This window comes from Pezoporus flaviventris, unplaced genomic scaffold, assembly GCF_033815535.1.
Source record: "Pezoporus flaviventris isolate CSIRO_AGI_PZ_B2104156 unplaced genomic scaffold, CSIRO_AGI_Pfla_v1 ptg000066l, whole genome shotgun sequence".
NCBI lineage: Eukaryota > Metazoa > Chordata > Aves > Psittaciformes > Psittacidae > Pezoporus > Pezoporus flaviventris.
The window spans coordinates 25,898,622-25,916,716 of record NW_026892614.1 but is presented as its reverse complement, the minus strand read 5'-3'; the positions used below and the strand labels follow the sequence as shown (position 1 = coordinate 25,916,716).

The window sequence follows — 18,095 nt, the reverse complement described above, 5'->3', positions numbered from 1 at the left end:
TTTGGAGGGTTTATCACAGAGGGAGTCGTGTTTCCCAGCTGCAAAAAGAACAAAGAATTGTTTCTGCCTGATTCATAATGCAAACATACAAACAGCTTCATCATGGCACAAAGGAAAATTTGAGGCTTCGTTACACTAATAAGAGCAATAGAGAACCAAAAAGAAAGCTGAAAGGAAGGATACACACTTAAGCAAAATAATCTTTATTTGAAGTCTAATGTGTTATTCTTTCCTAGCTGAAATTTTAATATATAAATAATTATTTCCCTAACTTCAACTACTAGAACCATGATAATTTAACTATACCTGCTTAGGGATATTCACAAGAGATAATGCATCATGATCAGATGGAAAAACAAAGCCTTCAACAACATTTCCATGTTTTAGAAGTATTGGTAAGCTATACCTTCCTTTAAAATCAGCATATTCAGTCTAACCTTTCACCTCAAGGGGCTTTTTCCCCCCACAAAAAAGGGGCCAGTTCTACAAACAGAACCAGATACCTGGGGTCTTAAAGTAGACAAAACATTGAACAATTAAGAATTTAACAGTGTGATACAGGTGCCCCTGAAGTTACAAATAAAAATTTGTTGCAATTGACACTAAGACGGGCCCAACCTTACAAAGGTTATCAATACCTGCCTTGTGAAATACCTAGCTTGCAAAAATAATGTCACCAACTTCAGTATTACTCCTATAAATCAGAGTTTATTGGCTCCTAGTTCCAACTTCCAACTGTTAAACTAAAGCCCTCACCGCACATTTGAAGTGCAGGTTCCAGAAGAATTGTCTTGACTACCAGCGTGCACATAACCTATCAACTTCTTTTAATATCATCACCTCCTTCTGAAATTAGGACTCCAAAAATGGCAGAACATCAGTCTTTTCAATAAAATGGCTTGCCTGCATTTAAAACAATAAATAACTCCAAAAATAAACTGAGGTAAGGAGCACATTATTTAAAAGTCAGCATATCGCTTCCTGACATTTCCAGCTCTCCCTATTCAGCTAAACTCAAAAACAAAAGAAAGGGCAAGGATAAACCTGGGACTTTGCAAACTCTAGTGGGAAAAGAAGAGGAAAGGCCAGAGAAGTCAAGGAGGTACAAACAAAAGAATGAGAATCTCATCTGTGCCTTTTGCAAGCAATTATCATGAACACATTTACAACATTGCATTTTCTTTGTAACTGAGTTTCGAATATTTTTTTAAGCTTTATTCTTTTAGGCTCAGGTACTTTTTGCCTCCTTTTGTAATACAGAGTTGAAAATAAGGAATTAGTAAGCTCAAATCTACTTCTGAAGGAAGCATGCAAAATAAGAACTGATGCATTAAGCTAGGTACTTTAAGTGTGGATATGAAACTGCCTACCCCTGAAGTAAGGTTCACCTAAATTACAGTAAAAGTTTGAAGTTAGCATCTCTTCAACAATCCTTTTGGGTTGGGTTTTTTGGTGTTTTTTTTTGTTGGTTGTTTTTTTTGTTTGCGTTTTTTTTTACTTGCTTCAATTTTTAGAGCATATGACCTTGAGCAAGACTTTAGGGAATCGCAAAATCCACTACCAAAACACAGTAATGATCTGTCCAAAGAACAACCACCAGAAGTCTCATATCCTCCATTTCCCATTTATACCTCCAACCTTTAACAGGAAAGTCTCCCACTCCCAATTTTACCATCCCACTCAACCTTTCACATCAGCTCTGAGCAAACTTTCAGCCACTGCACCTTCCTAGAACTGGAGAAAATGGCCCCACTGTTTCCATTCAGCTAATTTTGCTACTTCAGCAACTTACAGTAGCTCACAGACTGGCCTGGCAAGTGCTGGAGTCAACTCCTGGACGTAAAGAGAGCACAGGATGAGTAGCAAGGAAGGAGAAGGAGAAATGCTTATTGCTAAATCAGCTCACAGCATCAGACACAGCCTCCAAAGCCTCCAGAGTACTTAGGGCCTACTGACATGTTTCAACAAAAGCCTCCCCATCAAGCTACAAGTCACAAATATGTTAGCAAAGCATGAGTGAAGGCCTTTTTGTATCAAAATAGTTCTTTCCCCTAAAAGCTTTTATTTTTTACTTCAGTAAGAAATCCAGTGAGTTTGAATCGTCCAGGGAAGATCCAAGATTAAACAGAACAGACAGCAAGTTACAACTGTAGACCACGTCTTCATACTGGCAAACTCTAGGAACATAACGGCTGTAGTTTATCAAAGTGGGAGGCAAGAAGACTGACCAGGGTTCACAAGCTAACTATAGAAGTACTCCCTTATTTCCTCTCCATCCCAGGAAACCTCACACTTTGATAGAAGCATTTTTAAGTCTTGTAGACAAAAGGATAAAACTGGAAACAGAAGCTGGGCAAAAATTTAGATCCAGAATAAAGTGCCAACAGCAAGAGTTGATGGTTTAAAAAAAAAACAACAAAATACACACACACACACAAAAAAGCCAGACAGGATTTTCCATCAAATGAAGACTGAATTTTCCCCTGCCCTTCTTGGAAAGTATATTCTAGTTTAAACAGGAATTAATTCAGGAAGCGCTAATAGCCTGTGCAGTGCAGGCCAGGCCTGACTGTCAGTCGCCCCTACCAGCTGTATGGGATTTGACACCTTTAAAGTTTGAGAAATTCACACTCACACATTAGATAACAAATTATAGTTAAGTTTTGTTAACTTTTTCATATACAACATAAATGCACTTTGCATATTTCTTTTCAAAACAAGCTGTTTTGGAAGGAGGCAAGTAATTTATTTGCCATCAAAACAAACAAAAAAAAATTACTTCCCAATTGAAATGGTGACTGGTTAGTTAGCCAAACTCCTAAAGAGTGTTTCTTGAGTCAGTTACTCCCTTACACTTAAAGAAGTGTATCTTTCACTATAGCTGACATTTGCACAAGTTTAACAAGTTAAAATCCCAAGCAAGGCAATTCACAAAGAGCCACCTATCTATCTCCTGGGTGAAGCTCAGAAAATAAAGCAAGCTTCTCTTCACTACTGCTCTCAGTTACCAGCACAGTAAAATAACAATAAAATAACAGTTCTTTACTACCACTTTCCAATTTTAATCTTCAAGTTAATTACTAAAACTTTCAATGTGTAGAAAAAAAATAAATCTTTCTTGCAAGAAAGATCCTGCACCATCATATTTAAGGCCAGTCCTGGTTATGAAGTTAGAAATTCTGCACCCTTCAGTTTCAGCCTATAACAACTCCAAAATATTAATTAAAGAAAAGCAATTTGAAGTATATGTGCACACAGAAGTAATTTTCTTGCTCCCTACAATAGTTAGGTTGATCCACGTTATCCATACACACATTCCACAAATCAGTGGAAACCACCAATATTAAAACTGACCCCCATCAATAATACTCTAAAACCTCAACAGGGCATAAAGTTCACTACATCAATACTTCTTAAACTGCCTAAGGGATTTTGAAGCCTAAAATCAACTTCTCTGTGCTTCTGGAGAAGTTTACCAAAACATGAGTAAGCATCAACTGAAATGGCTAGAGAGGCAGCTACTTATCCATTAAATTTGACACATTCAAGAGGAAGAATTTCTCCAGTACTGGTAAGTGCAACACAAGTAGCGTACAATATGAGAGCTGCCTCAATAAAAAGAAGTTTCTGAACTGCTAGCCCAGTTTATGGAATCAGATGACTCAAAGCATTACTTCAAATACCAAAAAAGCTTTCTGAGATATTTAGACAACTTACAGATGACATTTACTAGTGGATGTTAACTCACACCTACGCAAGCAGAGATGCTTTCAACAACCTATATAGTAAATAAATATTGTTAATTTAGAAAGAGACCAGTTTCAGACAGGATGAGCTAATTTCGACTGTTGTATTAATAACAGATACTGTTGAAGAACTCAACAAAATAATTTCACTTCCTGCTTTTCTAATTGTAAGATCAGACCTTACTATTAACAGGTCGCACTCTACAGCCTCTGGGCTCCCACAAGAGACACAACACACCCACCGCCTAGATGCCACTCGAGGGGGGCTCCATGAGTCGCCCTGAAGCGACTGGGCGGCCGAGGGGGGAGGCCGCCAGGACACCACGTCCCCAGCCTCACGGCGGGGCCCGCCAGCGGCGGAGGCCTCTCCCGCCACCGCCGCGATCCGCCGGCCGGCACCGATCCACAGGGCACTGTGGAAGCGGAACATTAGCCCTCAGCCTCCGGAGGCTTTTCGACCCTGCAGTCGCTCCGGCCGAGCCGGGGAGCGGCGAGGCAGGAACAGCAGAAAACGACTTTCCCCTGCTCCAGACTGACGCTACCCCACCGAGCCCTCCACACCGCTCAGAGGGGCCGGGCAGCGGCGGCGAGGCCCGAGCGAAGCGCGGCAGGAGCAGTCGGCCCACTTCTTCCTTCCCGCGGCCGGCGGCGAGGGGCAGGCCCCAGGGAGGGGACTGACTCCCCCGACCCGCCGCCCGTCCCGCCCGCCGAGCCCCTTCACCGGGCCTGCAAGACGCCCGGGGTTCCGGCGCAGGGGGCGCCCCGGAGCCGCCTCACGACCCCCCGGAGCCGCCTCACGAGCCCCCGGGCCGCGCCGGGGGCTGCTCACCTTGGTGGCCATGGCGCTGCTGTTGCGGGTTGGGCTCCCGGTCTCCCCTCCCCGCCGCGGGCCGCGGCTGCTCGGTCGGTGTGTCCGGCCCGCCCGCCGACGCTGGGCCTCGCAGGCGGCTCTTCCTCAGCGTCCCCCGGTCGCTACCGCCTGAGGGCTGTTGGGCGGCTCAGCTGCAAGCCCCGGCTCAGAGCAGGCGGGGGCTGATGTAGCCGCAGGGCGCTGCCCCCTCCCCACCCCTCTGCACTCCTCCGCCCCGGTCGCCCCTTCCTTCGGCACAGCGTGGCTCGGCACTGATGGGCATCTGGGGGGGGTGGCGGGGCTGTTTGTCCCAGCTGCTCCGTCAGGGATGGAGGGAGGGACCCGCGGCGTGGCGGGGAGTCCCGGGGGAGCCCCCCTGTCGGTCCTCGGGTGCGGGAGGGGGACCGGCCCTCCCCTACCCCGGGTGCCTTCAGTGGCTTCGCTGTCAGCGTTTGCCCTCAAATTTCCACGCGTGGGGAAGAGAGCCCTCAGGAAGACGTTGTCTGTCCCTCCGTTGCTTTTGACCAGAGATTTGGAAGCAATTGTATAGCAAGGAAAGCAATTTTCCCTCGGCCAGGCTCACTGCAGCTGTTGGTGGGATGTGCGTCGTCCCTGACCTCCTATTTCAGCCGGGCCTTAGTGTACAGCAATTATTAACAGCAGAAAATAACATGCAGGAGCTGGTCAGGGTCAGTAGCATTCCTGTTAGGTGCTCTGCAACCATCTCATAAAAAATGGCTGTGACCCCACTTGCTTTCCAGCCTGCAGGAAGAGATGCAGTGGGAGGCTAAAGTGAAGGGAATGGGAAAATGTAGTAGCAGGGATTGTGCAAGGTACTGCACCATCAGAAAAGCAGAACTTCTTGTCTGGATATGTATAGTGCTGTATATTGAGACAAGGAGGCACAAAAGCACAAAATGTAATCAGTTCTAAGCAATGTTAAGTGTGATGGCTTTGAAATGGAAAATAACTGCGGTGCTTGAAGGTAGTTGAACTAGTTTCAGGTCCTTAGGACCTTAGTACAAAAGGTGTAAGAAAAGCAGAATAGAAAAACAGGACCTGGAGTTGGGGGAGTATCTGGGACTAGCAGATGTCCAGGGTGGGCACAGTTAAGCTAACTGATAAGTAGAAGGATAGGATGATTGCTGTGTCTGTGGATGATTGCTACGTCTGTAATGTTAATTAAGCTGGTTATGAAGATTGTTGGGAAAAGTAAATGACCCTTAAAGATCACCACATTTATGTATGCATGCTGGAAACTTTCTGGAAAATGATGTAATATGCCCAGTGACCATACAAGGATGGCCTGTATGGCAATACGGCGACATGTTAGAAGGAGCTATCCCCCGTGTCTCCTGGTGCCGCGATAAAGAATACCTGCTTGTCAACTTGGAACTCTGTTGTGTATATATATGTTATCTATATATATGTATATATAGATATATATATGCACACACTATATATGTATAGTGGTTGGCCTGGAACAAGGAGTTGCTTCCTTTCTGTAGCAAGAATCATAGAATCATAGTATGGTTAGGGTTGGAAAGGACCTTAAGATCATCTAGTTCCAACCCCCCTGCCATGGGCAGGGACACCTCACACTAAACCATATCACCCAAGGCCTCGTCCAACCTGGTCTTGAACACTGCCAGGGATGGAGCATTCACAACCTCCCTGGGCAACCCATTCCAGTGCCTCACCACCCTAACAGGAAAGAATTTCCTCCTTATATCCAATCTAAACTTCCCCTGTTTAAGTTTTAACCCGTTACCCCTTGTCCTGTCACTGCAGTCCCTAATGAAGAGTCCCTCTCCAGCATCCCTATAGGCCCCCTTCAGATACTGGAAGGCTCCTATGAGGTCTCCACGCAGCCTTCTCTTCTCCAGGCTGAACAGCCCCAACTTTCTCAGCCTGTCTTCATACGGGAGGTGCTCCCCTGATCATCCTCGTGGCCCTCCTCTGGACTTGTTCCAACAGTTCCATGTCCTTTTTATGTTGAGGACACCAGAACTGCACACAATACTCCAGGTGAGGTCTCACAAGAGCTGAGTAGAGGGGCAGGATCACCTCCTTTGACCTGCTGGTCACGCTCCTTTTGATGCAGCCCAGGATACGGTTGGCTTTCAGGGCTGCAAGCGCACACTGCTGGCTCATGTTCATTTTCTCATCGACCAACACCCTCAAGTCCTTCTCTGCAGGCCTGCTCTGAATCTCTTCTCTGCCCAACCTGTAGCTGTGCCTGGGATTGCTCCAACCCAGGTGTAGGACCTTGCACTTGGCATGGTTAAACTTCATGAGGTTGGCATCAGCCCACCTCATAAGCATGTCAAGGTCCCTCTGGATGGCATTCCTTCCCTCCAGGGTATCAACCGAACCATACAGCTTGGTGTCATCGGCAAACTTGCTGAGGGCGCACTCAATCCCACTGTCCATGTCACTGACAAAGATGTTAAACAAGACCGGTCCCAACACCGATCCCTGAGGGACACCACTCATTACTGATCTCCAGCCGGATATTGAGCCATTGACCACAACTCTTTGCGTGCAGCCATCCAGCCAGTTCTTTATCCACCGAGTGGTCCATCCATCAAATTGATGTCTCTCCAATTTAGAGACAAGGATGTCGTGTGGGACAGTGTCAAATGCTTTACACAAGTCCAGGTAGATGACATCAGCTGCTCTACCCCTGTCCATCAGTTCTGTAGCCCCATCATAGAAGGCCACCAAATTGGTCAGGCAGGATTTCCCCTTAGTGAAGCCGTGCTGGCTGTCACCAAGCACCTTGGTTTTCCATGTGCCTTAGCATGCCTTCCAGGAGAATCTGCTCCAAGATTTTGCCAGGCACAGAGGTGAGACTGCCTGGTCTGTAATTCCCCAGGTCATCCATTTTCCCCTTCTTGAAAATGGGGGTTATATTTCCCTTTTTCCAGTCAGGAACTTCACCTGACTGCCATGATTTCTCAAATATGATGGCCAGTGGCTTAGCAACTTCATTCACCAGCTCCTTCAGGACCCGCGGATGGATCTCATCAGGACCCACGGACTTGTGCATGTTCAGATTTTTAAGATGGTCTCGAACCAGATCCTCTCCTACAGTGGGCACAAGGTCTTTATTCTCACAGTCCCTGTGTCGGCCTTTCAAGACTTGGGTGGTGTGGTCAGAGCCTTTGCCAGTGAAGACCGAGGCAAAGAAGTCATTCAGAACCTCAGCCTTCTCCAAATCCAGTGTAGCCAGTTCTCCTGAGAGCTTCCTGAGGGGGCCTACATTCTCCCTAGTCTGTTTTTTATTTGCTATGTACCTGTAGAATCCCTTCTTCTACACATGGTGTAATTGCTAGGGCTGTCAAGAAGAGTCTGAAGAGACGGGTAGGTTGTTGGGAAGCTGCATATCTCTTTACACCTGCATTTCCTTGTTCATGGAAATTACAAGCTTCTCTTCTTCTATTAGTATCATTTCCCAGTGAGACAGATTTATTAAAAGAGAAAAATATGTTTACAGCTGAAAAAAAAATTCCAAGTAGGATCAGCAAAATAGTTTCTATGGAGGGTGAGGATAAGGAATTAAGAGGAACTGGCTGTTAAGTCACCACCACTTTTCGAGTGATTGAACTGATTAACTTGAGAAGTTTTCAAACTCCTTTATTGCAGTTTTTAACTTTTTCAGAATTCAATTAAATACTATGATTCCAAATTTTTATTATTTAAAACAGGAGTATCTAAAGTGAAATCTCTGTGTGTGGCCCACAAACATCCCTTTATGATACTACCTCTAAGCTGACGTATTGTATTAAGGATCAGTTTTACTGTGTGCTCTCTCCCAGACTGGTGTTTCAGTCACTGTAGTAGCAAAACTCTGAAGACAGCTTTGTCTCTGTACTAAGGGATCCTGTTCTTCCACCTTCTCGCTAAGTCTTTCCAACATTGTATGTTTTAATCTGGCCATCTAGTGAGCATCTTATAAAAAGGATAGAGGTGTGAAATCAAGAGGCCCAGTGTTGTCTTGTTTAGGAACTTCCAATGAACAGGTGTGTGAAGCACCCTCTACCCCTTCACCAGATGCTGTGTTTTGCAACGTGATTTATAATAAACTTTTGCATAAGCTCGAGTCTGTGTCATTCTTTACCTGCAATCAGAACTGCCAGAAAAGATTAGTCTACAGCTGACAACCATTATGTGTTTAGCAGAGCAGTGCTTGGCAAGTTTGAGGAATGAAGGAAACATTAACATTTCTTTCAGGGTGAGAGAATGTTCCACAAAAAGTCTTTTTTATGAGATCCTTCCAATACTATTTGCAATTAATTGCCTTTAATTCTTTTGCTGACAAAGACTCTCTTAGGAATCGCTTTGGATTGCAAATAAATGTATCTTCTTAGCTGCAAGTTTTATCGTTGTTTAACACAAAGGGCCAAATACCAATAAATTGCTAATGAAATCGCCTAAAATTTCCCAAATTTTCTAAAAGAGTTTATTTTCTGATACCAGGCTGAGTCCTAGTTAATTAAGACTAGATGTTTGAGTAGCATTAGACATATAAGAAATCTCAGTGGCTTTAGCAGGGTTATTTACATACTTAAGCATTTGATAGGCTGGAAGTTGAGTGCTCTGTGTGGAGCTTATCAGCTTTCAACCACAGTTTGCTTATTATTCACTTTGTACTAAAGCCTCAATGCATGCTGTAATAGTTAAATATCTCTACCTCAAAACAAACCCAAAACCCACCAAGCAACAGCAGAAGAAAATCCCTTTCCCAGCACAGAAGTTACTTTTTTCATGTTCTCTGTAAAATTCTATTCAGTATATATTTTTGCATATGTGTCTGCAGTAGTTCCCATGAACAGGGGCTGCAGCAGACTTCAGTGAGAAGTGATCTGTCACAGACCCTAATCAAATTAAAAGCTCCTGCCAATGGTATTATGCAAATCTTTGCATTAAAGATGGACTCTCAGAAAGCACATGGAGAACTTTCGCCAAATACTGTTCTCTGCTGGGCAAGGCCTGCCTGTAGCTTCAAGATCAAGGGAAGTCAGTGACCTTGTATGTTCTGACTTATACAAACTTGGTGGGGAATGATAAAGAAAAATATGGTTATTCAGATAACCTTCAAGCTGAAAACCAGCTGGAGAAAGAACCATGGTTTGCATTTCTATGCTATTGTTCTCAGGAGCTCCTTGGTGTAGTGCACCTTGGATTTCTCCCTGCTAGCAGGCTGTACCCTTAGCATTGCCTAGGTGAGGCATGGGGGTGACTCAGGTGGCTGCAAGGTATTTACCACAGCTGTGGAGCAATTTTGAGGAACAATCATTATTTTCAGTGGCAAGAACTTTGCAGAGGGAGCAGTCTGTCAAATACATGAATTTCCAAAGGCTTTGCAGGAGGTATACTGAGAATGTATTGTCCTAGGTCTTTATTTTCACAGGTGTTTTATAAAGTAAGGAGTTCTTTTTTTTCTTTTTCTTTTATTGGTTGAAAAGCTATTGGTGCGGCATGTATGATAACATCAGTTCCACACTATATGTTTTTTTTCCTCAGGATTCCTAACTACGTTAATCGGGAAGGCCTAAAAGTGACTAGGAAGTAATGGCAAAAACATTTCCAATTTTTCTTACTCCCTTTAATTATTATGTTTACCTTAATCATCTGATACACCTCTTGTTTTAAGGAGGGGTAGAGCTTTCACATTTCCAGAGCCTTAAAAAGAGCTGTTTAAGCAATGTCTTATGGATCTTTATGGATCAAAAATAGTTCTAGTGTATTCTTCATTTTCAGAAGGCATATCCGTACAGATTCTCCTACCTCTCCCCATGAGGTTCTTTGGGTGTCATTGTGTTTCCTTTCAGGTGACCAGTATTCCTGTTTCAGAGTTAGCTTAACACCATTTCTTTGGTGTTTCTGTGAAGTTTGCCAGAGGATATAGATAAAATATGGCTCCCTTCTATCTTCTCTCTCCTTCCCTCCTCCAAAATTGGACAGAAAATGATAGGAGCTGCCACACCCATGAAACCTAATGTTTATCTGCACAGAGCAACAGGGGAGCAGCTGCTGAATCCCATTTGTGCATCACTGTACAGCATGGCATCATTTGCAAATCCCATCTGGAAAATGCATTTAATGAAACATGTTTTGAGGAAAAAATACAATTATTTTCCTTCCTTTTATGTTGGGAGTCTTTGGGCAGAAGAGCTGTGAACTCTTGAATCACGTGGTATTTGCGCCAAAGCATGATAGCCTCTCATTTACTCAGGACTTTATGTGGCAGTTTAAAATTGTGCTCGAGATTACAGTTTTCAATCTTATTCTACACCTGGTGCTGGAATATTGCTATCGAGCCAGTAAGACAGCTGATCCTGAAATACTGTAGGATGTTAAGGCAAGACTTCCTTGGTTCATAAAAACTGCTTTAGAAAAATGCACTCAACATTGCACCCAAATTCCTCCAAGTATTTCAGTTTCTGAACTTGTCTTTGAATAAGCAGTTCTGAGAAAATCTGTGCTTCATGCAATTGCTTTTGAGTTAAGGATTTTGTCTTGCTAGAGCTGGTGATTAAATGCCATTATTATTTAAACTTTGGTGTACTATGTGGCCTTTTTCAAGATAGTTTCTGATTTGACATGGTTACATTTTTAATATACACATATCTAAGAGTGGTTTTGTGCTGTGCATGAATATGCTGTTTTCTTTACGCTAGGGGAAAAGTGCAGTGCTATGCCATGCTAAATTCTGTACTCTAAGGGTGTTGTATTTTTTTTTTTTAATGCATCTCTGTGAAGCCAACAGTTTTAAGTCATAGTGGACTGCCTGGACTCAGTTTTCTCTTTAAAAATCCGTAAAGACAGCTGATGAGCACTGAAGATGTAAAAAAGCTACATAGAAAAAGAACTGCGGGTGTTCCAGAAACAGAATGATGTCGCAATATGCTTTTGGACACTGACAATTTTTTGAGAGCACCTTTTTCCTCTTTTGTGAAACTGATTGCAAAGGTCATGTTTCAGTGCAAATTTAATCACGCTCAGGGAGAGGGCGATTTGTGGATTAAACACATAGTGCAGATCTTTATGGATGAGCACTATGGCTGCAACATGAGGAGGACGCTTGGTCATGATGCTCTGTTCTTTCTTTAGATAACATGTGAAGCAAATTCTTTTTCTCCCTTTTCTCCTTTAAGTGTAAAAATCTTTTGACCAATCCTAGTACTTTTTTTTCTGTCTTTACAGCAGAACAATCAGTGATAGATGTATCTGTTCAGAAGTATATGCTTTGAAAGAAATGATACAGCAAATCATGCTTTTTTTTTTTTTTGTGCAAGGAATAAAACAGATTTCCTGAAACACCTAACACTAATGTAATTCATACTTTTTGCATTCCTTTCTGACCTGTACACTGATTGATAGTGTAATATATATGTCTGCATCTGAGCTAGGATACTTCTGCATGCATACATATCATCCACTTTAGTTGCTTTGCATTTGGATTTTTTATTCATACTTCATACTCCTCTGGGTTTCAATGCAAGGTCAATAGGTTTTGAACTCAGCTTTCCTGAAAAATAGAATACAGTTTAGCAAAACAAATATTTTAGAAGGTATAAATGTTTCCATTTTGCTGTTTGCTAGCTTTAGCAGAAGTAACATACCATTAGCACTATTGATTCTTTCCACTACTGACCCTTTCCATCTGGAGTGCTGACTGCCTGTGGCAGATTTCCATTTTTTCCTGTCGAGTTGAAGGGCTCTGCCAGCTGCCATAACCTGCCATCTCAGGGGACTGCAGTCTCACCAATCAAAGCAGCACAAGAGAAGTGTGATCTGCTATGTATTTTGATTAAATGTACAGGTACCTCTATGACAAGTTCCTGTCAACATTAAGAAGCCAAGGATTGCACACAAGTTGTCTTCAGCCACAAGGCTGCTAATCACACTAACAATGTAATTAATTATTCTTTCAAGTCACGTCAAGGTGCTGGTGCAGTTATTCATCCTCACTGAGTACTCATTGAGGAGAAAGCTAAAGAAGGCTGTAAATTTAACCTGATGGATTTGAGCCCTCTTGCTCCCGTCTCTGAGCCTCTATGTAGGGGAGCGGTGGCACACTATGAGCCTGCTAGTGTAGCACCAAGCACTTTCCAAGACATCTTAATGAAAGTGGGATCTAATCCATGGGCACTTGGCATGTATTGCATTTGCATCCAGATTAACAGCATGGTCAGTATCAAGCCATTGTAAGGCACACTTTGCTCTGCATTGTGATTGTGATCGTGCAAACTTGCACACCCCATGGACGAATGCTATTTGTCATGAGTGTATGCTTTGTACTGTAAAAAAGCTAATTTAGGTGCTCTCCTTCAGAAGAGTAAAATTATCATTTTACTGACCTGACCAAAATGGATCCCAAATGTGTTGTATCCCTGGTTTAATGTTTGCTTTCTTTCCCCAGGATACAGGCAGATGTTTTGGAATAATGTGATTCTGAGTTTTCAAACTGCTTGGCTTTTTTCCAATTCTAACAGATTTATGACTTAATTACTTTTTTTGTGTGTTTTCATTATAGTGACTTTGGGAATTTTGGGGTTCCTAGCTTACTTACTCAAGAAATTCAGTCTTGTAGCATTTATATGATGAGTTCATCAAAAGACTAAACCAGGCCTTAGTGTTCTGTACCCCTTAAATCTTGTTTTGAGCCACTGTTTCCTTTAGAAATAATTGATAATAAAGTTATTTCATTTAAAGAAGCTGCTGATCAGCAGCTCCCACAGCATTCATGAGCCCATCTTGAATGCAGGTCAAGGTGACAAGAACTGCTCCAAAGCAAATGCAAAGCAAAATGAATTTCCAGGAGCTATTGTTCATCTACATTTTCTCTAGTAGAGTTAAGGTGTCCTGCAGCTAGAGGAGGAGTTATGAGGCCTCTTTCTAGTGCACATACATTTCTCTCTCATGTCAACCCATGTTACATCTCCGGCGCATAAACTATCTTCTAGCCCAGACAAGCACAAAAGCGGATAAAGGGAGAAAGTAAAAGCTTTCATGAATTTCATTATACTTTAAACAGATGTAGTCCTTTTATGTAGGTTTTCCTGTCTTGAAGAAGGAGCTTGGAATCTTGAGGTCCCTTTTTAACCCTACTCTTTGTGATTTGCTTTTGCACATTGTACCCAGTAAAGACCATGCTCTCCTAGCAAAGGGATAATAATGTACAACAGAAGAAAAAGCAAAGCCTGTGGCTAGATGCTGGGCTACAAAAGAGGCTTTGTAGGCTGCATACCTTGCATTGCTGCTGAGGAAATTATGTGACTGTGGGCAGGTCAGAAAATTTCAAGTATCTATGATTTTTTTCTTTTTGTAATCACTGCCTCAGATTAGGTTTTGCAAAAAAGCATTTTTTTTCTTTGGTTGCAGGGCACAGGACCATTCATTAACGGGAGCTGACAGTTCCAAGGTATGTTATAGGACTAGGTATTCAAGTCATTTTGAAAACTCCACTATTACTAGCAAGACCAGTAAGTCTACTCAAGCATTTAATTTATTACCAGTGCTAAAATAAAAATGATACCTTAGGGATCTAAGTGCTTCATATCTTCCTGCATGTGAGTATTAAGATGTTCAAACTAGCTGATGCTTCTTTTCTTCAGATTACCAGAAACAGCTGTAGAGGTAGGTCTAGCTACCTGGAAAGCCAGATGTTGAAAAATCTACAGATATTTCCTGGAAATCTGGCCCTTGCAGCTGAGGTTAAAGAGAGAAGATAGAGGGGAGTAAATGCTGCAGTTCCCTTTTCCAGAGTACATGTTTTCATGTTTTATTTTTTTGAGGGGGGGGGGGGTAAAATTTGAAGCTTGCTTCAATGAGGAGCTCTAAATGCATTCTGTAAATTGAGAGTTCCTCTTTAAGTTTGTGGAATACTGTTGTCCAAACTGAAGTGGAACACAGCAGATGCAGCACTCAGTCATGTGCCCTGCTTGTGGTTAGCCACACAAAGCCAATTTTTTTCAGATGCTAAGCTCTACTCTTTTTTTTATTTCCCTTTTTTCTGACAAAAAAGACTGAACACAGCTGCTCTTGACATCAAAAACAGTCACTGAAGAAACAAAAAAGCACTATGCCGTTCAACTAACAGCTGACATTTAGAGTCCATCGCAGAGAGTTTACCTAAGTGCTGAGGACAAAAAGAGGACCTGCTGCACCAGGAGGTATCTTTTGGCATTGGGTTGAACTCCACCTGTACTTTTTTTCAGCGATATCACATCGTTCAGTTTGTCTCTAGTCATGTGTTTGCCCAAAAGTTATTCTTTATCATAAGGTTCCTGGTGTCTTCCTGTCATTGATACATCACTCCGAGGTTTTTAGAAGCATAAAATACTGCTGCTCACACAATGTTGCTGCAGAAAAGTGAAATTGAAAGGATACCCCTTCAAAGATAATGATAACAAATGGAAGAGGAAAGGTGATTGTAATATGACATTGAAAAAAACAACCAACCCAAACAAAACAATGCAAGCCCATTAAGCACTGCAGTGTGCCCCAAAACCTACTAATATTTCTGTTTGTTGTTTTGTGAATCTTTTATTTCCAAACTTTGTTTTCCACCATAAACATGCAGCATCCACCTTTTTACCCCACCCTGGCTCAAACAGATGGTTTGGAGCACTATGACTGCAAGCTCTACCTCCTTACTCTTCTTCCAATTCTCAGTTTATCACTTCACTGCATTTCTTTGTCTATTTTTTTATCAAGGCATTTTGGGACCTTCAGGCTGAAGGAATTTATTTGGTAGTTTAACTCCCAGGTAGCATGATAAGTTTTTTCCCATAATATTACTTCAGTAATTGGCTTGGTTGCAAACAAGATCATTATTGTGGATTATTTTTCTCCCTGCAAATCCTGATTGATTTTTCCAGACTGGAAATCTAATTCTGGATATATCCTACCAGAAATGTTTCTAAGTAAGTCTCCTGTACACCTTTGCTGGCAGCTACCTTCACTCTCCTCATGATGATGCTCTCCCAGCCATACCAGTCACCCCATGGTGCCCTGCTGCTGCTGTGGATGCTGGAGTGTGAGATCGGGCTGTACTATATAGCTTTATTATGGCAGTCCCTGGATATCTCAGTTGAAGAGAAGAGTCTCCTAGCACTTTTTCAGGCCCTCAGTGTCTCTGTGGAGAGGCAAGCCCTTGTCGCTGCAGACCACCTAAGTCAGTAAGGTAGTTGCAACATAGATAAAAATCGGGGCCTTCCCTCATCCAGGTCCTTATTGTGGGTTTCTAATCTCCTAAACTGTTTCCCCAACACAGAAACCCCTTTCTGATTGCATCTCCTGGACTACTTATTCCACTGCTAACCTCTTCACTGCTCTCTAGCAGTCCTCAGCCAAACCCTACTGAGCTGTGGCTGTGAACCCAGCTGGCAACAATCATTTGTTGTTTCTTCTCAGGCTACATCTGCTCAGAAGCTTCCTTGCACAAAAGCAGTTATAACTTCAGACTTCTCCTTGAGGACAGATGATTTATAGACTTATTGCTCAGTCGCATGACTCGGGAGAGGATGGGAATAGGAGGAGAAACTTCTGCAACGAAGTTGTTCACCTGGAGCTAAGAGATGATCCCTGAGACAGACGCGTTCAACTGTGTCCTAGGCCAAATACAATAGACAGGTGTGCTTCCTTTAAACAGAGGATTGTTACTTTAACTCAACCATCATAATACCTTGATCTGATCAAGCAGGGATATCTCCCATCCATGTACATTCTGTAATTCCCTTCACACCAGCTGACTGCCTGGAAATGTCTCTGCAGCCAAATCTGCAGCGGTTTCTCCTGCAGCATTCGCTGCTGGCTCGCCATCCTCAGCGAAATGCCTCTGGCTGTGTTACAGCCTTGGATTTTGTATTCTGGAGAAATTTCTCTCTCTCTTTTGTTTGTCTTTTTTTCTTTTTTTTTTTTTTTAAAGATGTAAAGTCCTCCTTTTGAGTGTTTTGTCTGAAGAGAAATCTTAACTTCTATTATGTTTAATTACAAGGGATGTGAGAAGGAACATTTCAGGCTGTTTACAACTGCATTCCTCTGACAACATGCCTCCTTCAGGTATCCCCACTACCCAGGAGTTTTTGCTTCAAGTATCTTTCCAAAATAACTGACCCTGATAGCTGTTATTCCTCCCAGTTGGCTTCTGGGACATGAATGCCAGCAGACAGTTCAGAATAACCTAATAGCATTTATTATTTTTCCTACCTGCTTTAGCAGAGTCCAGGTTTCATAATGTCAAAATAATCTCAATGTTACCATCCTGTGGAAAAGTTAAACCAGCAGATTTTGCTGTGGGCTTACATTAAGCCAGTCAAGCGACAAGTGGCACAGACTGGTTTTAAACCACTGGTAGAAGAATTGCTACACAATGAAAGTCTCTGTTGGTCCAGTGACAGCCTGAATTCACAGAGGGTTGGGGCCTGGCAGGGATGTTGCTGCTGCTGCACTTAGCTCTCTAGGGCTTATTCTCTGCTGCCAGTGGCAAAAGCGTGCAGGGAAGTGCCATGGCTGCATTAGGGACTGAAGATCATTCTATAATAAAAGTTGAAAAATTAGTATCTTTTCTGTATGTTCAGCCTTTTGTTCTTGTACCACTACTTGGCCATTCTTTCTCTTAGGCAGAAAGTTGTCTCCACTGATAAGGGATGTCACACCGTAAGTGTGCCTCTGTTTAAGTCAAATTGGTTTCTTGTTAGTCAGACAAGAAGAGAACCATGTATTTGACCGTGTAATCCCATGGCAGAACAGCTCATGGGGTTCTCCATCAGTTCAGTATAAGTAGTCCCAGCAATGGCTATTAATTCTCTTTTCTGATACCACATAGTCACAAAAGCTCTGGAACTGGCACATTGCTGTTGCTCTGAATATCAAACCATGCAGAATATATCTGTGCTAATACCAACAAAACCAAACCAAGCCTCTACACTACTCTCTTACCACCAGAAATCCCAGGGGTTTGCCAGTCATCTGTGCTGCCTGTACTTGTAGGCAAAATGCAATCATATACACTGGTAAATCATCAGATTGTTCTCTGCCTCCATTTTGGACCATGCTAACTAACACCCTCCTAAAATACTCATTGGCATAGTTTTAGAACAATAATGTTATAGAGACCGTTCCCAATAGGCAGTTTAAGACAGCCATGCTGTTGTGGAAGCTGAGTGTGTTTGCCAGCACAGATGCGAGCTGTGCCATGCCAATCAGCCTCAGTGTCTGGGAACATTCGCATGCACACCTGATTTACTAGGGTATACACTTACTGTACTAGCATATACTAGTGTATACGACCTACAGTACTAGAGATCCTGACTGTAAAAACCCAGCATTAATCTTGGGTTTAGACAAGGCATAAAGATCTTGAAGTTTTGCAACAGTATAGATGAAATTGCTCACATCTTAGATGTTTTCCTGTTCAACTAACTGCATTTTGACTACTAGAAATTCCTCCAAATAATGCTAATTAATAAAGTTAGGGAATAAGT

General features: G+C 42.6%; 1 protein-coding gene across 3 annotated transcripts in view; it reads right to left on the bottom strand.

Annotated features, from left to right (window-relative positions):
* The window catches only part of SNX9 (sorting nexin 9), a 95,173-nt gene that overhangs the window by 54,479 nt on the left and 22,599 nt on the right, over window positions 1-18,095 (bottom strand). The window contains exon 1 of one of the 3 annotated variants that reach the window (XM_061471620.1): window positions 4,576-4,885. The exons of 1 other annotated variant lie outside the window; for it this stretch is intronic. In XM_061471620.1, the coding sequence (XP_061327604.1) occupies window positions 4,576-4,587 (12 nt within the window). In that variant the 5' untranslated portion in view covers window positions 4,588-4,885. Of the gene's footprint in view, window positions 1-4,575; window positions 4,886-18,095 lie in introns of those variants that run through there. One more of the 3 variants, XM_061471619.1, reaches the window with a different exon arrangement.